This window comes from Drosophila virilis, chromosome 3 (assembly GCF_030788295.1).
Source record: "Drosophila virilis strain 15010-1051.87 chromosome 3, Dvir_AGI_RSII-ME, whole genome shotgun sequence".
NCBI lineage: Eukaryota > Metazoa > Arthropoda > Insecta > Diptera > Drosophilidae > Drosophila > Drosophila virilis.
The window spans coordinates 4959947-4983017 of record NC_091545.1 but is presented as its reverse complement, the minus strand read 5'-3'; the positions used below and the strand labels follow the sequence as shown (position 1 = coordinate 4983017).

Here is a 23071-nt window from a genome sequence, read left to right as displayed (position 1 = left end):
AAGCAGCCGAAAAGGTGAGCCTAGCTGCGAGAGGGGCACCTTTTCAATAAATGGCTACCGCCTCTTTTTGCCTACTGCCTGCCTCCCTGCCTGCCCGCCTGCCTGCTTTGGTTTTCCCGTGCACCTGATGATTAAGCAGTTGGGTTAATGAAAGCAAATCATGCACCAACTGCGACCGACTCCCGTCCCGGCAGCAGCAGCAGCTGCCATTCAAAATTGATGCCAAAACTATCGACTCCCAACTGCTGCTGGGCTGCTGCCTCCTCTAACTGCCCGACTGCCTAGCTGCCTGCCTAGCTGACTGCCTAGCTGGCTGGCTGGCTGACTGACTGACTGACAGACAGGTCGACGGAGCTGGCGATAGTCCAGGAAAAACTGAGCAGCGCACGTCAAAAATGGGAAAGTACGAAATTAACTAAAAACGTGTGATTTATTTCTTCATTGCGGCACACAAAAAAAAGGCGACTAAGTGTGCTCTAGTCGCAAACTGATCGACTAGAAGATACCTCGCAACGATTTGTGAAACGTTTTAAACACAAATTTCATATTTCTTAAGTTTTTAAGGTTCAAAATCAAGCGCATTCTCGATTATTTATAATTTGAAAGAAGTGATAAAAAGTATCACAAGAAAAAATAAATAAATGTTTCGTGGATGCTAGACAAAGTATTACGCTCCAAACTTATTCCATTTTGGTTTAAAATTCTTTAAAATATGTTTAAAAATGCTTTCTTCAAATCGATATTTATCGATAACATGGAAATATGTGGCATTATCGATAAAAGAGCTAAAGTCTTGTATTTAAATTGAAAATCCTCATTTCACTCATACCTGTTACATGCATAGCTGTCATATACCCCTTTAATCTTTGAGTACAGGGTATACACAAGTTGTACAATTGAAAGGGACGACAACGACAGAGTTAGCGAGGACACGTTCGACCGGGCTAGATTTATGGGTATTGGTGGCAGCCACATTGTAATAGAGCCATGCTGCATCCACGAAAATGCTGCAGCAGGAAATGGCTGATTGATTATGAGACAGAAGGCATTCGCTTTTAAATAAACGCTTCTCTTGGCATTTTTAATTAAAGCAAGTTTCGTTTGCCTTCTTCCATCTTACCCCCAGCTGCAGTCTATGTGCCACAACAACAACAACAACAACAACAGCAGCAGCAGTTTTTATAGCCGCGCCGACATCTGCAACATCAGCGTTTGGCCCACTGAGATGAGCAACTGCAGCAATGGAAATCCAATTCCGAATGGCCAACAGAATGGTGGCAATCGTTTGCCACCCCGCTCGCCGGCCAAGTCCGCCAAGTCCTCTAAATCGCAGGCGAGCAGCAGCAATGCGACTATGTCGCCAGCAAAGGTAAGTCTCTACCTCTCTCCCTCTTTCCTTCTCCCTTTCTCACTCTTTGCGCTAAGGAAGCGGAAACATTTCCTGCGCTTCATCTTTGTCCAGTGACAGCTTGACCAATGTCTTCTAGTCTGCTTTCTCTTGGTCGCATTTAGTTGCCACGCTGACAAAAGTTATTTTGATTTATAAAAGATCAAAACACTGAGAAAAATCTAAGCCTACCTATTTTTGGGCTTAAAATTAAAGCAAATTTTATTGAAATTAAGTTATTAAAATTTTACATTTTATTAAATTGAGATAAACAGCTCGAACTTACAAGACACGACCTCTTCTATTTATTTCTGCACCTTCATATGCACAGTCGATCATTTCTCTCAGTGTACACTGCCCCCACAACTGCTGCAGTTTCCCTTTCATCAATGCAATACGAAAATTCACGGTACTTTGCAATTTGTCATCTTGTGTGGCAGCCAAAGACTTGGACACATTGCGTGTCGCACGTTCGCACAACCGTGTCCATGACCAAGAGCTCAGAGCAAAGCTGAGCCTGCCCAGAGCTGGGGCCTCGGTTATATGCATGTATAACAGGCCGGCTGCTCTTTGTTGTTTGGCTGGGCTCTCATGGTTTCAGTTTCGCTTGAAATGCACACGAGTTGCGAGTATCGATCGATCCATCGATTCAATTGAACGACTTTGCCGGTGGTCCGATAATGCGTGTATCTCAGTGTGTGTATCTCAGTGAGTGTACGTGTGTGTGTGTGTGTGTGTGTGTGTGGATTCGCCTTAAATTTCTCTAAGCTCTTTTTGTGGCTTTTTCGTGTCATTTGGCTGGTAAACATGTCCCCCAAACATGTCCAATGACAAGTTGCCGCGTGTAATGGGCTGTAAACGAGCATCTTTGTAATTTGAGACAAATTCGCTGAAGTTATTTGTGAAAATCAGCGGGTGGAAATCAACAGGCCGAGTGTTGGGAAATGAAAGCATGTGAGCGGCCACAATTGGCAAATAACTTGGTCTGGAAATTGGCAACAATTTTAAAAATCTCTTGATAATCAAAACTTTTTCTTATAAAACTAAAAACATGTATTGTTTTTAACAAATCATTAGAAATGTTTAAGTTACGCCTAAAACAGCTTTCAACAAGCTAAAACAGCTTATTACGCCTTTCTCTGCGATTTTCACATATTTTGATGCTAGATTTTTTTAAAATTACTCGCAAGCATATCTCTGATCATTCTACGATTAAGAAAACATTTTTTAAAAATGAAGAAATAAATCGAACTTTATTTTGAAAGCAAATAGAATTCTAAAAGTATCTTTCGCTTATAATTGACTTGTAAGAATCGCCAACGCTTACATAAATGCCATGTTCTCATGCATTAATGTTCGCCTCTCTTTGCGATTCTCAATGTTGCATGTATGCTTGGTCTGGTTAAGCACTGACGACTACCCTTTTGGCTGTTAGTGAAGCAATTATTAACTGGCTGGACATGAGCAATGTCTGGTTTTTTGTTATCCAACTCTCACTTTTATTTGGCCAGACATCGGCAATACCAGCAACATGTTACTTATGTATGCTCTCGGCTGTTGGCTGTTGCTCTTGTGTGTGCGTCATTTGCATTTGTCGCTGACAAGTCGATTGCAGCACAAGTTGAATCCCCCTCAGTCCAATCCAGACTCAAGTCTGTCGCACGCAGTTTTCACTGTCATCCACCCGAGGGCAGTACCAGCTCCAGAGAGTCTCCGGCCCAAAGACTGCGTTGCGTGCGCTGATTTATTGAGAGTGAAATTCGCGTCGCTTTGATTAATATTGACAAATTTCGCATTTCGCCATTTTTTACACGATTTTATTTTTATTTTTGTTAATTTATGCATGTCGCAATGCAAATCTGTGTGCTTGCATATCAATTGATGGCGCGATGCCAGCGAGAGATAGCCAGCTGAGCTGATAACCAAACATCGATGACGTTCGCTGCGACCATTTAAAACTCAAATCGAACTAAAAACTCATCTAATAATGCCAAATCTTATCTTATCGCAACGCACTCGCATGTCGCTGAAATAAAACGAGCTCTCAATTGACTTGTTAACAAAAATTAACAGAAAGTAAAGTAAATATATATAATAGATATTAAAACAAGTCAACTAGTCAACGAGTACGTCGAATAGGCGCAGTAAACAAATCGATGACAATCTCGATACCTCGATGACGGGCCAAACTGAACATTTTCGATACATTTGACGGCGTTTATCTTATCGGCAGTGCACTGTGCCCCGCACCTTGGTGCCATTATCAAAATCTTCGATTGTATTTGAATTCGCAAATGTGAACTTTCAGTACGCGTCGCGCAGTTGCCGCCGCCGGTTGTAGTAGCTACAGCTACAGCTACAGATACAAAAGATACAGATACAGTTGCACACAGATACAGATACACTGTAACAAAAGATAGACAAACAATAGAAAGCAGCATTTGCCATTGTTATTATTATTATTATTATTGTTTGTTTAAACTTGTTGTTATTGTTCGCTTTTCGCGTAATTTGCATTTTGCTTAAACAAAAAAAAAAAAAAAAAAAAACGAAAAACAAACAAAATAGTGTGTAATTAAGCGCGCACAGTGCCTGTCAAACTGCGCACACTCATTCGCGATTAAATTTCGCGATTTGCGTGCGTGCCGCAGTGCAATTAAATTGGCAAAAGACAAAAAAAGAACCGCGACGATTGTCAAGGCCCCAAAAAAAACAAAAACTTAAAGCTGTCCATAGACATTTCAACAGTTTGTCAGCCACTGTATAGCCTCTGGCCGCACTAGAGATGGGCGCGTGAGTAGCTGGCAACAAAAGAAAACTGCAGAAACATGCACTCCAGTAAGTCCATGAATGCTTGCTTGTGTTATTATAAGAATTTGTTGGCCAAAAGTTGTCTGGCGCCAGCAGATACGCATAAGATAAAAACGAAAAAACTATCGTTCAGCTATCGCATAGGAAGTGAGAGAAAATAAAACTGTGTAGAGTTGAACATTTATTCCGGCATTTATAAATATTTATGAGCTAAATTTATGAAGTTCCTTATCAAAAGTGGCTACGTGACCGTTGTGGAGTATACGAGCATGCCAAAAACTATCGCTTAACTATCGATCGGCGCCATAAAACTATCGCATAACATTCGTGGCAACTCCGACGTAAGTTTACCACGGACTATCTAAACTATTTCCTTGATAAATTTATTCAATATTCATCTAGTACTATCGTATAAATATCGTTAACATATCGCATAAAAAACAACTAAAAGCCTTAGCTAAAGTCCAACTGAACTTGTTGCTTAAAGCTTGCACCAACAACTATCGCACAACTATCGTGACACTCTCACGCACGAGATTCGGCCATTACCCAGCTCTAGTCGAGTGGTTAAAGTTTCCAGTTTAAGTTAATTGGCCAATGGCTAAGCAAAAAGCCAAACTCATATAATTGCCTTTAATTATCACAAACGCCCAATCGCAAAGGCCTTTCAATTGTTGTTGGTTTGTTTTTATGCTCGCCTCGAGTTGGACAGCAGCAACAACTGCAGCAACTCTGTAAAACGTTGAACATTTGCACATTTGGAAAAATTGTTTCCGTTTGTGTGTTCGTTTTTTTTTTGTTTGTTGTGCTGCACGCAGTTTGACACTCACAATGCAGCTCAAACTGGCTGCGTGGCCGGCCTGTCGCCGAAGCTGTCCACAGGAAACTGTTAATTAAATTAATCCAAAGATTAGCAATAAAATTGAAGCATGTGTTGAACACAGCCACAGCTAAACTTTCTGCAAAATTAACTTCAGATATACATGTTACGTGTATCTACGTGAAGTTGCATTTGGCAGACACTGTACGCCAGCTGACGGCATCGTCTGACTCAGTTTATGACACTCGAAAGCTGAATCTACCTTGGAATTGTTCAATTGTGCAACACAATTTGCAATTAACCATTTAGTTTTAATGCCTTTTTGTCAAAAGGTTAACGTTTGCGTTTTTTTTTTTTTGTACCATTTTCGAGAGGCAACAGTTTTGTAATATTTAGAAGAAGTGAAAAAAAAAAAAATACACAAAAACAATCGAAACATTATTAACGCTTCGCTGATTTTTTGTCTTTCTGTTTGTTTGGCAGTCTTACAAGGTTCTAATTGGTTGAACAATCAAATTGATTTCGTCAAATTTACGTTTGGATTTGTTAAGAAAAGTTTGTTTTTGTTTATGTACAAATATAAGTCAAAGCAACAGCTGTTGTCGCTCTTTCAGCATTTATTTTTTTTCAATCCTTTTTTATTGATTCTGTTATTAAAATGCAACTGAGTAAATAGAAGATTAATCAAATGGCTGTGCTTTTGACTGTCGACTATCCTATAAACTGTGCTATGAGTAGCTTTTCGATATGTCGATATCGAGTAGAGCATACTCCAGAGAAGAATCTGGCATATACTTAAAATATATGTTAAATATATATCCACAGCCAATCAATTTACTGATATGAAGTGTACTTTTATTAGTCCTATTGTAGAAAGAGAAATTACTTCAAATCAATATATCGATAATTCGATAGTTTCGTTATTTTTTTTACATTAACAAAAGCAATAGAAAAAAATCGTTTATTGTTAAAGAAACTTTTCGTTCGAATTTAGCCTTTTACTTCAAATGAAAGCCGCAAATTTTTTATTCGATTTTTTTCACTATCGATAAATTTGCAACTATCGATTATTTAACTATTTAACTGGCAGAACAATTCAAGGTCTATCATATCCGTTTACAGGGTATGCAAAATGACATCACATTTGGGTAAACACCAATTTGGCAAGGCCTTGAATAACACAAAAAAAAAAAATAAATAGAAGCAAACTCCGCTCGATCCACTTGATTGACGCGTTAAGACAGAACACAAAAAGATAAGAAAGTGTAAGAAAGGAGAAAAATAGAAAGAGAAAAAAAAAAAAGAAAATGCAAATAGAAATAAAGATAAGCTAAAAAGCAAATCATGTGAATATTTTGCTGAAACTTTATGAATGCGCGTGAATAATAATGAATAAAATGCAGCTGCACAAATGAACGAAGCGAATGAATTGAAATTGAGCTAAACAAACGAGAGCGATAAGCGAGAAGCCCGCTGCTTCAATTCGCAGAACTTACTGATAAGTCCAGTTTCTCCCTTCCTTCCCACTTTTTCTCTATCTCTCTCTAACTTGCCCTCCAGTTGAGTTTCTTTCTCTCTCTCACTCGCTGCATTCAGCCTGCCTCTTCCTCTCTCTGCCCATGATCTGGTTAAGTTTCTCCCTTCCTCTCTCTCACTCGCTGTTGTTACACTTCCTCATACGCCCTCAATTTACGCTAAATTGTTCTTCGGCTGCGTCACTTGAGCAGAATGACCCAAGCGACAACTACAATTCGCCATGCTCATTAACTAACTCTCTCTCTCTCGCTCTACTCCCTCTCTCGTTGCAGTGCAAGGTCTCGCATGATTCAATCAAGCAGCTTGTGCTCGAAGCGGAGCATTTGGTGCGCGACGCTCAGGAGGCAGCATTGAAGACGCCAACGAAGCAGAAACATTCCATCATCAAAATCTCCTCGACGGTCAAGAAGCGCGAACTGACCATGCCCGGTCCCATCAAGCAGCGTGTCGAGGTATGCCAAAACCATTCCACAATCAACACACACACCAACTAATCTTTATTCGAAACTCTTTGCAGGAATGGCTGGAGCATCAGCCGTCGACGCCGCAGCTGTTGACGCGCAGCCACGCCCTTGAGGCGCCCAGCAAGCCGGATGACTGCGAGGCCTCCGGCGAGGCCAGCGAAACGGACTCAATGCCACAGACGGGTCTCGTTTGTGGCGGCAACTCGGACTCCTCGGAGGGATTCACCGACTCGATTGCGACGTGCCTGCAGACGAGCACCAACTCGTATGGCAATTCAACGGAACGCATTGGCGGCTCCGCCGAACCAATTGGCCAGCCGGCCACGCCCCTGGGCTATGGCAGCAGCAATCAGAGCCTGAACGTAAAGATCGTCAAGCGTCCGCAGACGCGTCGCAAGTCGGAGCGTCCCTGGTCCGTCTCCTGCCTGTCGCAGCTGACCACCGATGCCGCTCAGCTGACCACAACGATTGCCGCCGTCGGCCAGAGCTCGCCGCCGGGCCTGGCCAGCCATTCGATCAGTGAGAGTGCTTTGGACTCGCTGTCGCCGGGTCCACGGGCACGTGCCGCCTCCTCCTCGGGCACGGGCAGCAATGCGGCACGCAAAGCGGACAGCAAGGGTTCGCTGCGGCGCCGGCGTGCCCGCAAGAAGCGCATGTCTGCCGCCTCCGGCGGCAAAAAGTCCGACTCGGGCTCGGAGGCGCATGGCGATCTTACGCAGACGCTCATGAAATCCTGCGAGTCGATGTCCTCGCAGCAGCTGCAAGAGTTCACCAATGCACTGCTGAGCATACAAAAGGGCAGCCCCAAAACGGACGAGCCCACGACCACCGAGGCCGATGCCGAGTCTCAGCTCATGGTGCCCAAGTTCCGTGTGGGCTCCTTCACCACAGCCGCTTTGATGGCCAGCGAAATCCGTTTGGGCGCACTCGCAGCCCTCTCCAACTACATGCACGAGGACGAGCAGCAAGCAGGTGAGTGCAACGCGGCACAAAGGGGGCCCCTACGGAGGTGGTCAAAACTGGGCTGATTATCTTTAGTGGAGTGTGCTATATTGTTATTGAAACGATGGGGCTCACTGCCCCACTTGCCATAAATGATATATAAATATATATATATACATTCGATCGTGATGTCATCTTTCTCACTCGCCCCTTATCTTATTTTTGTTTTTCATATACATACGTTTCTATTAATCATTGAGGTATTCTAGTTAAATTCTTAAAAAGAACTTTGTCAAAGGAAAAACAATTGAATTAACAGTCATCTATAGATATTCAAATTCTTGTTGCAACTGACAGATAATTTATGATTGATGAGGATTGAACTAGGAAGTTGACATTTTTGAAAAATGTTTGTTTACTATCCAAATGGCTTCAAACCTATTTTAAAGGATTGTCGTGAAAGTTAATTCGCGACGTGTCTCACACTTCTCGTGCAATTCAAACACATTTTCAAAGATCTTTCTTAAAATACGTTCAAAATTGTTTAACACTTTTGTTAAAATCCAAAGATCTCTCTTTATGCTTTAACGTTTCAAATGTCAGGATCTTTATAAATGTTATATTGAGACATGTTGCAAACTATTTGGAAAATTCACAACATGTGGAAAATGAGCTTCGATCGTTTGCAAGTTTGCTAATTTTTCATAATTAAGAACTTGATATATACGTATTTAAGCATTTTCGCAATTCCACCCGCAACAGTGGAAAATAGGCGAAAATCGTTATGTGAACTGTTATTTTTAATCTTTCGTTTGGCTTCAAACTCACTTTCATTGTAAAATTAATTTCTTTCGTATTTTCGCATATTGTGATTTCTTATATCACGCTATAAAAACTCAAAGTTCTAATTTGCAACCACGTAGAGAAAACTATTTTCGCAGTCGGAAGATAGGTGAAAATGGAGTCCGCGTCTTATAAAAAAAAGAAAGCTTGGGATTGTCGCTTATATTTAGCTAACTTCGTTTAGAGATTTATTTGTTCAAAGTTTGTAATAACCAAAACAAATGCATTTAACAAATCGAAGATAGAAATTAATAAGCCCAATCCTAGTTAATGCAATTAAGTTATCTGGAAACCCTGCCTCAAATCGTTTCACTAGCTTTATATGCCACAAGAGGCACAAACACAGATCTATTTAACACTCTCTTGTCTATCTATTGTATAAATCTTTCTCTCACAAGCACGCACGCCCGTACCCAGGCAAAAAGGTACCACGAAATGCACCCCACAAAATACCCGCCCACAAAAAAAAACCCCCCGACTAAAACATTGCTAACTGATCTTTATTTTCGATTTTCTGCCATAGAGCTGAGCACTGAGGAGCATCACAGCAGCATCTCGGAGACAGCCTGGGACAACTATCAAGAGAAATACAATTCGGAGAACTATTCGGAGGGCTTTGATTCGGATGCGGCGCGTCGTCTCTTGGAATTCGGCGATGACTATCGGTGAGTACCCGAGACACGGATGTGTGCCAAGAAATCTTGGACGTCAACTATTTGTAGTTTGCCCATCAGAAATCAGATCAAATATAATTTATATGCATTATTTTTTTTTTTTTTTGTGCTTTGCAGCAATTTCATTGACTCGCAGTCGGATTGCTGCAGTTCGCTGTCGGCGGCCAACAATTTGGATTCGTTTTCGCCGCCGCGCATGGACTCGCTGCAGCAGCACGAGCAGAAGGCCCTACACATTACCCAGGAGACGTTTAGCAGCAGCGTGGATCACGCACGTCGCCAGCGCGCCCTCGAGCTGCAGTACGAGCGCCGCCGCAAGACGCTCGAAGTGCGACGCAAGTCGTGTCAAGGTAAGCGCACAATTCCCTAAGAGAGAGTTCTCTCCAGCAAGCTAATCCTTACATCCTTGCAGACATGGCGGAGGCCATCAGCTGCCAGACGGAGCAGCAGCAACAGCAGCAGGCGACCACCGCAAACCTGTCCTCCTCGGCCACGGCTCTGATGACGCCCAAGCATGCAATGGCCAGCCAGCAGCTGCCAGCAACTACCCGGACTGAATCCGTGGGCCGTAAGCTGGAATTCGGGGCCGGCATGAGCCACTCGGCCCAGTCGCTGTTGCGTCGCACCTCGGAGAGCGACACATCGACGCGCCGACGCCGCACCGTGACCGCCGATGAGCGCAGACGCTCGTCGCGCAATCTGGAGAAGTGCATCAAGCTGATACCGGCGACTTCCTCGTCGAGCGGCGATGATTCTGAGGATGGGGAACAGGAGATGCGCTCCCTGTTGCAACAGAGTCGCGACAGACTCGAGGATACGCGCGCCCTCAAGATACGCTGTCATCTGTTGCGACCCGAGGATTATGTAAGTTCCCGAAGAGAAATTCCTTTATGTGGGCTAGGAGAAAAAAAGAAGGAGATTAAGTATCCCCCCAGACAGATGCTAAAGATAAATCTATACAGACTTCATTTTATAGAAAAACTCGCATTTACGATTGTTCCAATTGGAGCTGTGTCCTATATTTATCCAATCGGATTTTATTCATTTGTTTAAAAGGTCTTTCTTACCAGATAAAAGCTCTTAGCTCTAAGTAGCTTTTTCTTTATAAGTTTGTATGGAGAAACTAATTTTTAAGTATTCGGAAAACGACCCTAAAGATAGCTAAGAATAATGAAGCTTTAGGCGAGCTTTAGGCAAAGCTTTAATTGAACGTTCTGCTAAGCTTTAAGTGGAATTTACGCTAAACATCAAAAGATGCTAGCTTTGACACATAAATGTCCGTTTATACTTCTGTTTCAGCTTTTTCTATAATACATACAGGAATATTTAGGCAAGGGAAGTTTATAATTGCTAAGCTTTAATGGAGCTTTAAGCAATTTGTTTGCTATTTACTTTACCGTTGTGCTTCCAAATTTGATTAGTCAGAAAATATATAAAAACAATTCTTTTAGAGCTAAGCCTTAAGTTTATTTTGGGTCAGTGCAAATGCAGATTTAAGATTTCATAAACTTTTGACTTAAATTAAGCTAATTTGTCTTACAATTTCTGTTTTTCAGAACGAGATAATCAACACTTGCCGTGACAATATACGCTGCCTGGAGGCCGTGCTGAGGGGTCCGCCTGGCACGGTGCTATCGACACACTGCGCCGGCCAGACAAAAGGTGAGTCCTTGCCAGCAGGCTGTCATCTAATCCCAACTGCAACTGGAAACTTAACTGCTGCCGCTGCCCCTTCTGCCGCTGCTGCTACTGCTGCTGCTGCTGCTGCTGCAATTGCCACGCCCATCGCCGAGTGCAAGTGTGCGCCCATAACGCGTTTTGTGGCCCGATTGATTGAGTTTGTAATGGATCTGAGCAATATGCTGGAGCACTTTACGCTCTATAGATTCCTCGCCGGGACGCTGCGGTCGCTCTATGCGCTGGTCAATCGGCCCATGGGGCGGCTGGAGCGTCTCTTTGCCGGCGTTCGGGGTTTGCTCTGAAACAGTGCAACAGTGAACAGTGGCTGTCAAACCTTGTGCCTTGTAAATTTTGCCAAGCGAATTAATTTTGTAGTATTTTTTTTTCTCTCTATTTTTTTTTATTTTTTTATTTTATATATACTATTTTGTATTATTTTTGTATAACTATTATGATTTGGAAAAATTTTGTTTTTGCATTTGACAAAACGCATTTTGCATCGAATTTAATTTTGCATTTGTTTTAATATTATTTTAAAGTGAAAGAAAATATTATTTATTTTGCGCATTTATTTTTTCCGTTTTTTGGCAAATAAAAATTACCGTTTTTATATGAAGAAAAAAAAAGAACACCAATGCATTTAAAACTGTTTTAGTTTTTGATATATAATTTTTTTAAATAATCGTATTATTATCTATAAAATATTTTATAATTGGTGTTTTTGTTTTCGTTTAGCTAGACGTAATTTTGTTAATTATGCTTGTGTTTTTGTCAAATGTTTAACCAAAATTAATATTAGTACTTAGATTTCTTTCAATCTTGATTTTTGTTTAATATTTTTGGCTTAATTCTTACTCAACTTTACTAATTTAATTTTTTCAACTGATGCACGGTTTATGGGCCACACACTTGTACTCGGAATGAATTGAGGCATTTAATTGAATTTGGTTCAAATTAATTTTTCACGTCCAAAAACGAATTTATTTTTTTTTAACCAAACGCAATCCCATACAGTTGTGCAGCCACTGTGCCTTTGCTAAATGTGTCTTTGCTTTGCACATGCCTCACAAACTGTAGCTGGCACAAAATGTGTGTTTTTGGCTGTGATAATTTATTTAAATTTATGCGCTGTTTTGATCACCAGTTGAGCAAATTTTCCTCTTGCAGCTGACGTCAGTCTTTTTTTTTTCAACAAGGCGGAAATATTTAAAATTTATTGAATCATTTGCTGAAAAAATGCCAAACAGCTCGTAAACTGTAAACAGAAAGATTTATGAGGACAGCCACACGTTGAGGGCAATGGGTAACAGCAAAAGGGCGCTAGGTGGCGCGCTTAGTGCGGCGCTCGAAGCTGTAGCTCTTAAACTGTGGCTTTAGCTTGCGTGTTTGTGCGTGCATGTGCGTGTTTGTGCGCGCTTGTCGTCGTCATTAGCTATTGTTGTTGCTGCTATCATCGCATATCATCTGCTTTTGAAAATGACGTCGTCTCGCTGCTACATATTGACGCCTGCGCTGCTCTTGTTGTTGTTTTTGACGGCACACACACGCACGCTCACACATACATACGTGCATATATTGAGTCAGCACACACACACGTGTGAAACCAAGTTCAAAAGTTAACATTTGGCTGCCGCTGCGCGCTCTGCCGCCTGCTCTTCTCTCTCGCTCTCATTTTGCGCTCTCTACCTGAAAGCTGCTGCGCCAAAAACCATTGAAACGTCGTCGTCGTCGTCGCCGTCTCAGTTCATTTTCAGCGTGCGTTCCAAGCGGTTCTGCTTCCGTCGTCGCCGTCGCAGTCGTCGTCGTTGTCGTCGTTGCTTCTAACTGTTTTTCACTGTGCTTCCGCGCGCTTTAAGAACTCGCTTAACTATTTTTATACAGGAATCTCCTTTCCATCAAACTAAATAATTTAACTGTGATAGCAACAACAAAACGAATCTCAACAAACCTCATCAAATATTGCCACCCATTCATAAAAGTCGCGTGTTTTTGCCTGCCCGTATAAGAGTGTATAAGAGTGTCGTTATAAGAGTGCAGCGGCTGCTGGCGTTGGGTTTTCTTATTGTTTACCGTCGAGTTTCCCAACTTTTCGAGGTCAGCGCACAGCGTGTAAATAAATCTCTAAAAAAACAACGAAACAACAAAAAAAAAACGCCCCACTCTGAAAGTAAACATTCAATTGAAATGTTTAAAAACGCAAATTAATTTCGAAAATTGATTTCAAGTGGCGCCGCCTGGCGTACAAACAGCTGGCCAAGTAACCTTAAGTGGGTCACGGTGAAGCCGCCAAGGGTGGCCCAGGAGTAAGCGAGCGAGAGTGAGAGAGAGAGAGTGTAAGGCGTGTGAGCAAAACTGGCGACAATAATGGCCAAAATAAGTGTCGCCGTGCAAACGGACATTTCGGGCATGCTATCATCGGCCAGCTCATCGGCCTCCACGTCGCGCTCATCGTCGGAGCCAGGTAAATACACCGTTATGTGCATAGAGATGAGCCAATGCGAAAGCAAACAGACTCCGCCAAAGGGAAACTTATCGCTCATAATTGAAAACAGGTGTAAATGATGTTGTTAAGCAGAAGAAGAAGCAGAAGAAGATGAGACAGAGGTAGATAAGAGGAAAACAGATAAAATACTAATTGGACACTAAATGCTCTGACGAAAGTGAAATATGTTTGAGTGTAGTTGGTTGGAGGAGGGGTATAGAGGGGCACACACTTAAAAAAAACTGAGCTAATTAAACCTTTGCATTATTCATAAACTCATGCGGAGTAGAAAAACTAGATTTTTTCCAGCCGCTGCTCTCGTGTTATGATTATATTATTATTGTGATAGTCTTTTCGTGCAGTGTATAAAATGAAACATGCATAAATTAACTGTTAATTAAATGTAGAAGTTTCTCTTAATGCGCTTGCCTAGCTTTTCGATATATAGGTTGCGCTAAAAGGTTTTTAACTAGTTCCAGTTTCAGCTGAGAAGAAAATAAACCTTTTTCTGTCAGTGTAAATTTGATAAAACTGCATATTGAGCTATGAAAATAATTGCAAGCTTTTAAACTAAACTCTTAAAGCTTTTGGAACTAGTTCCAGTTCCAGCTATATGCAGTAAAACCTTTCTAACTAGTTCCAGTTCCAGCTAAAAACCCTGTTCGACTTTTTCTGCCAGTGTATAATTGAACAAATTCACACTGAGCTATCAAATAAATTGTTAAAGCTTCTATTAAAAACTGCTCATTCGAAGATTTTACAATTGCCTCTATGTTTTTTTTTCAGTGTATAAGCATATCAAATCTTTGAAAAATAATTACTCAACAAATCTTCAATTAGTTTCAGTCTGAGCTAAAATTCCAATTATTTCCACATTGTACTTTCGACAAGGTTGTGCAAGTTTCTCTAGGAATGAAAAGTTTTCAAAATAAATTTAAAAATCATTTTGAAATAAACTATGTTTAGACAAATACTACATTTATATAAACTTAGTCTTAGGGCTAAGATTCAATTGTTAAGTAAACTAGGAATAGTGGATGTTTCTTTTTGCTATTAATTTAATGTCTTTGAGAATATACTCAAAACTTTTATGTACATATTTCAAAATCCAATCGTACAAAGGGCAATGTGCATGAAAATGCCTAAGTGTTTTTTGAGTAAAAGCGCTTATGAGATCATAAAAATAAAAGCGGATTACATGAATTCCAAAAAAAAGGCCGAAAATATAGTTAATATAATGAGGCAATCTGAAGACGCGACTGAAGCAGACGAAAAGCGACAGCTCTTCAAATTCAAATCTCGCACAAACTAAATATTCTCATCTTCAGATACTTGACCAATAATTATCTCATTCTCAACTTGATTGCATCTGCAACCAGAGAAGAAGAAGCAGAAGACACCGTTTGTGCCACATTCTTTTTTTTTTTTTTTTTGCTCTGCAACATTTTGACCGACTTTAGCTGTTGTTGTTTGATGCCAAATTGGGTTGCCACTTGCCACTTGCCACCTGCCGCTGCCCGCTTGTTGCATGGCTAATTAAGCCTGGCTGTTGGCCATAAAGTGTGGCGGGGCGTGGCCGGGTAGAGAGGCGGGCCGGGCAACTTAACAATTGCATTTGGCAGCGCATTGCATTATGGCCATCGCTTTATGGCCAACAGCTATTGCTGCTGCTCTTCGTTTCATTCACGCTCAGCTTGGCAACACACACGCGCACACACACTCGCAATTACACACGCACACTCATTAACGGTACTCGCATAGTGGACTTTTATGGTCAATTGTTGGCGTTCCGCTTTGAAGTTTCTACGCTGTGAACCCTGGCAAACCGGAACCCGGTTCAACGCGGGTCAAAAACAAATAATGAAAAAACTTAGCTAGCCAGTTTAATTTCTGAGCGAAATATGCTTTTATCAAGCCAACTCTGGCGTCATTCTATCCATTAATTATAAGAAACGAAATTTTGTTTTCTTATTTCGTTTTGTTTTTTTTTTTTTTTTCTTTGGCCTCATTTGCGGTTGACCTTCAATTCGCGGGAATTGTTAAATCATTGAAAAATGAAATCAAATCGTATTGAAATTGAAATTCGAATGATAAACGGTTTAAAGTTTCAAAGTTTTTTTGTGGCATTTAACCGCCTCACTTACTGCTACTGCTGCTGTCTACTGCTGCTGCAGTAAGTCGAGTCTGGGCAAACACACCTTCCAATTGCCGTAAAAGCAATTGCATTTATTACTTGTATGTCTCCGGGGCGTGATGTTCCGTTGCCTCCCTCCAACATCAACAAAAAATAAATGCCTATAAGTACAGTTGCAGTCAAGCATGGAAACTGTTTCTTTTGCCAGTGTTGCCACACAGTCAAGAAAGTTTGGTTAGGTTAGGTTAGGCTGTAAAAGTCAACTAACAAATCAATCTAATTGTAAACAAACTCTGTTACTAATCTAATCTAAAAATATTGAATTGGTTTATAACTTATAACATTTTCGTAAACTAATCCATTAATTTAATTAATTAATAAGCGCACTGAGCTAATATGAAAGGGTAATCGATTCGAAGCAGGGCCGTTCTCTAAGCTTGTGGACAACTAGATTTCTTATAGGGAACGAACAAAAAGAGAGGGGAGAATTAAAGAGAGAGAGAGAGAGAGAGAGAGAGAGAGAGAGAGATAGAGAGAGTGTGTGTGAGAGAGAGAGAGATAGAGAGAGAAAAAAAGAGAATAGGAATTGTGCTTGTATAGAACTAGATTTTTTATATATGATTAAATGAGAAAGAAAAGGGGAAAGTAGGGAGAGAAATTTGATAACTTCATTTGTTATATTAAATCAAAACAGAGAGGGAGAGAGAGAGCATTAAGAGAGAGAGAGAGGGAGAGAGAGAAAACGGGGATACGAAGCGCTAAAGAGTACAGAAATTGTGAATGAGCCTTGAGAATTAAGCTAGAATTCTTGTTTTCATTAAAAAACAGAAAATTAGTACAAAAATTACACAGCTTAAAATTATTTTTGAAATTTTAAAACAAATTCTATTTGGACTAATTAAAATTGTTAGCCATAGTTAATTATTATTTAATACGAAACCTGCCCGGGGCTAACGACTCTTTAGCAAATATTTCGCAGCTTTGCGCTAATCTCATTAATTTTTACTCATTTCATATTTCGCATATTTCTAGCTCGCGCGCTAATCTCATTTTCAGAAATATGCAAAAGTTTGCTAAGCTATTTATTTTTGGCCACAATTTTTTCTCTTTTTTTATTAAATATTTTTTTTTGCTAATTGTTTATAATTGTTGTCATCGTTTGTTGTTGTTGCTGCTGCTGCTGCTTGTCTCGCATAATTATTCACGATTATTTTTGGCAAATATTTGATGAGTCCGCGCGCGCTTTGTGAACTTCTGACTCTGAACTCTTGTTGACTCCATATAAATACTTTTCTGGTGGCTGGCAACTCTGGCGCTTACCTCACCCGCTTTATTTGGCTCGTTTCTCTATTACTAAGTAAATATGTTTTGTAAAGAGACAAGAATCGTGCCGCCTTCTCTGCTGCCACACCCCTTGTTTTGTCGCATTCGCGTTTGGTTTATGAGTCCTTGACACGCACAGGCAGTTCCTTAAGCCTTTGCGATTCTCGATTTCCTTACAACAAATCGGGTAAAGCTGCTGAAATGGAGAGAGAGAGAGAGAGAGAGAGAGAGAACACGAGCGAAATATAGTGTGTCGTAGGGAAGGGAGAGGTAGAGAGCTGGAGAGCGTGTCAGCGAGAGAGCTAAAGAGTGTGACAGAGTGAGAGAGAGAGAGAGAGAGAGAGAGAGAGAGAGAGAGAGCTAAAGAGTGTTTCAGAGAGAGAGAGAGAGAGGGCTTAGTGTGGCAGAGAGAGAGAGAGAGAGAGAGAGAGAGAGAGAGAGGGAGAGAAAGGAGGAGAGACAGATAGGAAAGAGCTAGCGACTATGTTAGAGAGAGGCAGTGAGATTGAGGAACAGAGAGAAAGAGTGAGAGCGAGTTAAGGTGGGTAGGTAGAGGAGGATAGAGAATGTGTCAGAGAGGGAAAGAAAGAGCAAGAGAGAAAAAAAGTCAGAGTCTGAAAGAGCGAGCCAGAGTAAGTCAGGGAAAGAGAGGCAATATGTCAGAGATCTAGAGAAAGAGAGAGATGGACAATGCAAGTGAGGGAGAAAGAGAATGAGTGAGCGAGATAGAGTAAGTGTGGAAGAAAGAGAAAAGACTTAATTAAATTCTAAAACAGAGTATTGCGGCAAGAGAAAGAGGTTAAGAGACAGATAGAAAGATTTTGGAAATGATTTAGAAAGCGTGTCTGTTGAGTTCTCTGACAGCTGCACACGACATGTGTGTGTGTGTGTGTGTGTGTGTGTGTTTGAGAGTGTGGGTGTGTGTTTGTGTTGAGTGTGTGTGTGTGTAAATACGTAGGCATGTCAACACCTCCCACCGAGCAACACCCACATAATAAATTTGCGAGAATGCGATTTTTCTTTTTATCGCGTTTTTCGTTTTTTTTTTTGCCAAGTTGTGAGCGCACGTCAATGCCCTTGGGTCATCGGATTCTCGCTCAGTTGTTGTTGCATTTAAAAACAAAAAAAAAAAAAAACAGTTTGTGGCTGCATTTGCATTTTTTCAGTGTGTTTTTTTTTTTAGCTGCGTGACGAAATGTAAACAATTTCACTTGGCAAAGTCAGCAGAAAACAAAGAAAACCCGCGACTGAGCTAAGCTGATCGCGGAAGAGATATGTTTGCCTTATGAGCATTTCTCTTGCGCGATTAGAATTCAATTTGAATGCAATTCAAAATGCCTAACTGTGGCAATCTCGGGTGATTGGCAATTAATTTACTAATTGCTGATTAAAGTGAAAGTCGCTGCTAAACAATTTCCATTTCTGCAAATTGCTAATCAATTTTATGTGCAGTCTTTAAGCCAGCTTCAGCTATCCAGCCGAGAGCTTAAATACAACCTCAAGCTATTATGATGATCGAGCGTTTCACTCGCCAGCCCCCCGCCCTGCCACGCCCCACGTTTGGGTTTAAGTGTGCAAATCATGGCACAAGGCGTGGGGTTGTTGCCTGATAATGTCCACCTGCCGGGACTCCCCTTCCCCGCTTAGCCTGTAGAAAACCCGACTGGACCAGAGCGTTGTGCAATCCGCGTAAGATTACGAGTTTTCGTTGGCTGCAAAGTGCGTAGATGATGTCCCACAATGCCACGCACCATCAAACAGGCAGAGCATCTAATGCACTGGGCGCAATAATCTGCGAGATTTCTAAGGAAGTGTCGCACAGTGGACTGAAAGCAACAGGAGCTTGTGTTGGATAATAAGGAAATTTATATTTTGGCTGAAAAATCAGTATAAGGCATATGAAAACAGAGATTTTAGTTGCGTGATATCGATTATGGTTATCGATTGTATATATCGATTGTGTGTGTCGATTATTGTTATCGATTGCTGTTATCGATTTCAGTTATCGAAGGGCTGTTATGTATAAATATATGTATATATATATATACTATATAGTATCCACATATCAAAGCTTCACTCAATTTGTTTCACTTTACAAACAAGTTTCTTTAACTTTCGCACCACTGTGCGCCTGTTGCTCGATCGTTTTGTTGCGCTCGAGTTGCTGCGATTTGTTGCTGCTGCTGTTGTGGGCTTGGCTCGCTGCAAGCTGGCAGCTGGCAGCTGGCAGCTGGAGAGGCACAAGTTCAGTCAACCAGTTTCAGTTTGGCTGCCAACAAGTTCGGTTTGTGTTTTGGACCTGGTCCTCTTCCATGTGCGTCGTCGTCGTCGTCGTGGTGTATTGCGTAGTGAGTGCTACGTGCGCTGGCTGCCAATCTGAGTGCGTTTGATTATTATTGCCAAACTCAGGCTCAATCGCATCCACCTGCTGCGTTTGGGTGAAAGTAATCGACGTATTTACAATTCAATTAACCCAGCCACAAGCCGCTTAGTTGTGCCGCAGCCTTGCTACGAGTCGGTTGCACTCAAAACTATTTCTGATTATCGCAATCTTTTATTTATCTCGGGTAAGTTCTGGCCGCAAGCAGCTTTGTGGCATCTATTTTCTGCCCTGCCCCACACAAAGTTTATTTTAACAAAGCAAGTTCGCCCAGCGTTTGATTCTATCCAAACAAACGCGTGTCAAGTTTAGGTTTCTGCCCACCAGTTTATTATACAAATTCAACTAGCATTGTGACTGAACAATACCCTGTACGTGCTGCTTTCTAAGAACTCTTGTAATGATTAAATCAAGTTGGGAATTGTGAAACAAATTGGCTTTAAGTATTTATCTTCCTATTTCAAACTAACAGTTTCTCACCTATTTTTCACATTTACTTGTGGATTTACTTGCTAATGACTTGAACTTTAAATTTCTCACCCTATTTTTGAATTTTCGAAATTGAAAATTCCATCGTAATTCTTGAACTTTTACGTAAAGTTTTGATTTGATGGTTTTCCACTTAAATTTCTCACCGTTTTCACTCTTTTTTGTGGATTTTCTAAAATTGATCGCCTGTCACGAACTTTACTGTAAAGCTTTGCAAATAGTTTTAAAGCCAGCGTTTTCTACTGTAGTCTTGCTCGAATAACTCAAGTAATAATTTTACACGAAGTGGATCACCAAAGTTTCGGCAATTTTAAGTTTTCACCAGTTTTTCACGCTTGTTGGTGGAATTGGTTGAAAATCCACCTTGCTGAGCAACTGGTTTAATCAAGTGTAATGTTGAGCTTTACTCTGTTAATATTTAGCTGAACTGCATGAATTGTTAACTCAACTACCCCTTGCATCCAACTAACAGACTACAGGGTATAACAGCTTCTATTCTATGGGGCGTCGCCTGGACTGCACTTAAAGCCCATTTTTGTTGCAATTGCAAAAATTGCTGTCTCCCACACGTTCACAGTTTCACATTACACACACACATTTTCCCCTGTTGTTCCACTCTAGCGCTTAGTGGAAAAGTTTTTTGCTTTATTTTGTTTTTTTCGGCTTGGTAAACAAATAAAAGTTTCACTTTGCCTTGGCGTTGGCCGCGCCAAGGGAAAGGGAAAGGCATGCAAAGGGCTGCCAATTCGCAAAGAAATCTACAAGTTATCCACAAACCGAATCCAAAGCAAAGTGCGCCAATTATCAAGCTTAGCTTTCTCTGACTCTAATTTATTTTTTTCTACTTATATTGCAGATCTATTGGCTGCTTGGGAGGATCTGCTTAACTGGAGCGAGAATGCGGCGAGCGCACGCAAGCTGCAGCAGGAGATGAGCGCATTGAAGCACACGCTGCGCCGCTTGGGCGATAAGTCCACGCCGGAGCTGCTCGACACAGAGCCAGCCATACAGGTAGCCGTCGAGGCCTTAAAGGTGAGTTAACTCCAATTAGCATGAAGCAGCTGACCATAACCATGCGCGCTTTCCTTCCAACTGCAGCTCGAGCAGACACAGCTAAGCAGCTATCGCACCAACATGCTGCGCCTGAACGCCTCGGTGCACAGCTGGTTGACGCGCCAGGAGCGACGTCTACAACAGGAGCAGCTGCAGCAGCAGCTGCAACAGGAGTCCGAACAACTTCATCAGAAAAAGGAGCAGGAGCACGAGCAGCAGCAGCCGGCAGAGCTGAAGCCTGCTGGAGGCGGCGGCGTGGTGGCCATCACTGTAACTGACAGCAATGGCAACCAGGTGGTGGAAGCCTCTACGGGCACCTGCGATGTGTCCAGCCTGATGAGCGCCGAGCAGGAGTTCCACAAGCATCTCAAGGATGAGGTCAGCGACATGTACAGCGCCTGGGACGAGGCAGATGCAAGGTAAGCAAATCGATATCAATGTTCCTTACCCGTTCACTAATTTCATGCTCCAATTCGCAGAATCAATTCGCAGCTGGAGATGCTCACAAATTCATTGATTGCCTGGCGCCAGCTCGAGTGCGGGCTGAGCGAGTTTCACCTGGCCCTGGGCCAGGATCGCGGCACACTCAAGGGCCTGGAGGGCGCTCTGGACAAGGGACAGGCGACGCCTGTCGAGCTGGCCCAGAACGTCAAGCTGGTGGCCAAGCTGCTCTCTGAGAAGGTCAACGTTAGCCAGGAGCAGCTGCTCGCCGTGCAGCAGCATCTCGATCCCAATCATATCTATCACATTGCCAAGTTTACCGCCTCGAACGGCTCGCTCTCCGACTCGGGCATCTCGGACGGCGGTGCCACCTCCGATGGCGGCCTGTCCGAGCGTGAACGACGCCTGGGCGTGCTGCGTCGCCTGGCCAAGCAGCTGGAGCTGGCCTTGGCGCCGGGCAGCGCTGCCATGCGCTCCATTGCAGCACGCATGGAAAGTGCCGAGGCGGAGCTGAAGCAGCTGCAGAACACCTGCCGCGATTTGATTGTGCGCACCGCCGCCTCGCACCAGCAGAAACAGCAGCAGCAGGAGAAGCAAAAGGAGCAGCTGGCCAATGGCCATGCCAAGCAGCTGGCTGGCAAATCCCAAACGCAGTCGCCTAAACGCAGAAACGCGCGCAAAACGCGTCAAATCGCTGCTGAGCAAAACGTGGAGCAGCCGGAGCAGCGTGCTCTCCGCAAGGAACAGGAGCAGCAGGTTGTCGAGCAGCTGCAGCGCATTGTCGCTGCCGGCGGCGGTGGTGGTGGTGGGGATGACGATCCGCCCGAGGAGCCAGCCGCCGCATTGCTGGACAGCTCCGGGGAGGATGAGGATGCCGATGGCGCTTCCAAGAAGCGTCGTGGCTGGGCGTGGCGCATCGCGAGGGCAGCGGTGCCCATGCAGCTGGCGCTGTTCACGTTCTTCTGCGCCGCCTGCATGATGCAGCCCAACTGCTGCGACAATCTCAACAATCTGTCCATGAGTTTTACGCCTCAGCTGCGCTATATACGCGGCCCGCCTCCGATTTGAGCGGCGCGTGCTGCGCGTTTTTCGCAGCATGCGAAACGCGCGCACGTTTTTATGTAGGCAACAACAAATAATTTACTTAAGACGAGTATCGTTAAGCAATCTAACAGCCAGTTAGGTGCCAGCGCAGGCGACAAGCAGCCTGACATTCGGGCGACCTCAAAGTGGAACCCGGCAATGAGGCGGCCACGGCGCGTTTCAGACGCGTTTCGCACGCGCTTCGAACGCGTTTTGCGTTTAAATACGCGCGCGTGCGCGCGTCTTGCAGCAGTTAGAATTTTTTTTCGTGTGTGTTTTTTGTCTTTTACAAAACGGAGGCACTTAGTTTTTTTTTTTATTTTTAAATGTGCGAAACGGCCTGCTTAAGATATATCCCACATAGATTTTGATTTGATTTGATGGATTGTTTCGTGTTTATCTTAAGAGTTTGATTGCGGTTCTTACAAACATATTTTTACGAGGAAGCGTTTAAAATTAAGTGCAAAAAAAAACACAAGTTTAAGCTCAACTTTAGCAAGTACAGGAAGAAAAGAGAGCGGAAGGTCAA

At 42.5% G+C, this 23071-nt stretch overlaps 1 protein-coding gene across 9 annotated transcripts in view; it reads left to right on the top strand.

The window, feature by feature from the left end:
• The window catches only part of klar (klarsicht), a 171637-nt gene extending 148566 nt beyond the window's left edge, over positions 1–23071 (top strand). For 5 of the 9 annotated variants that reach the window (XM_032434628.2, XM_070207952.1, XM_070207950.1 and 2 more), the window contains 10 exons: positions 1127–1369; positions 6827–7006; positions 7072–7990; positions 9327–9468; positions 9595–9827; positions 9890–10341; positions 11034–11139; positions 20822–20997; positions 21064–21437; positions 21498–23071. In XM_032434628.2, coding sequence (XP_032290519.1) covers positions 1127–1369; positions 6827–7006; positions 7072–7990; positions 9327–9468; positions 9595–9827; positions 9890–10341; positions 11034–11139; positions 20822–20997; positions 21064–21437; positions 21498–22527 — 3855 coding nt within the window. In that variant the 3' untranslated portion in view covers positions 22528–23071. The other 4 variants (XM_070207951.1, XM_070207953.1, XM_032434635.2 and 1 more) reach the window with 4 other exon arrangements.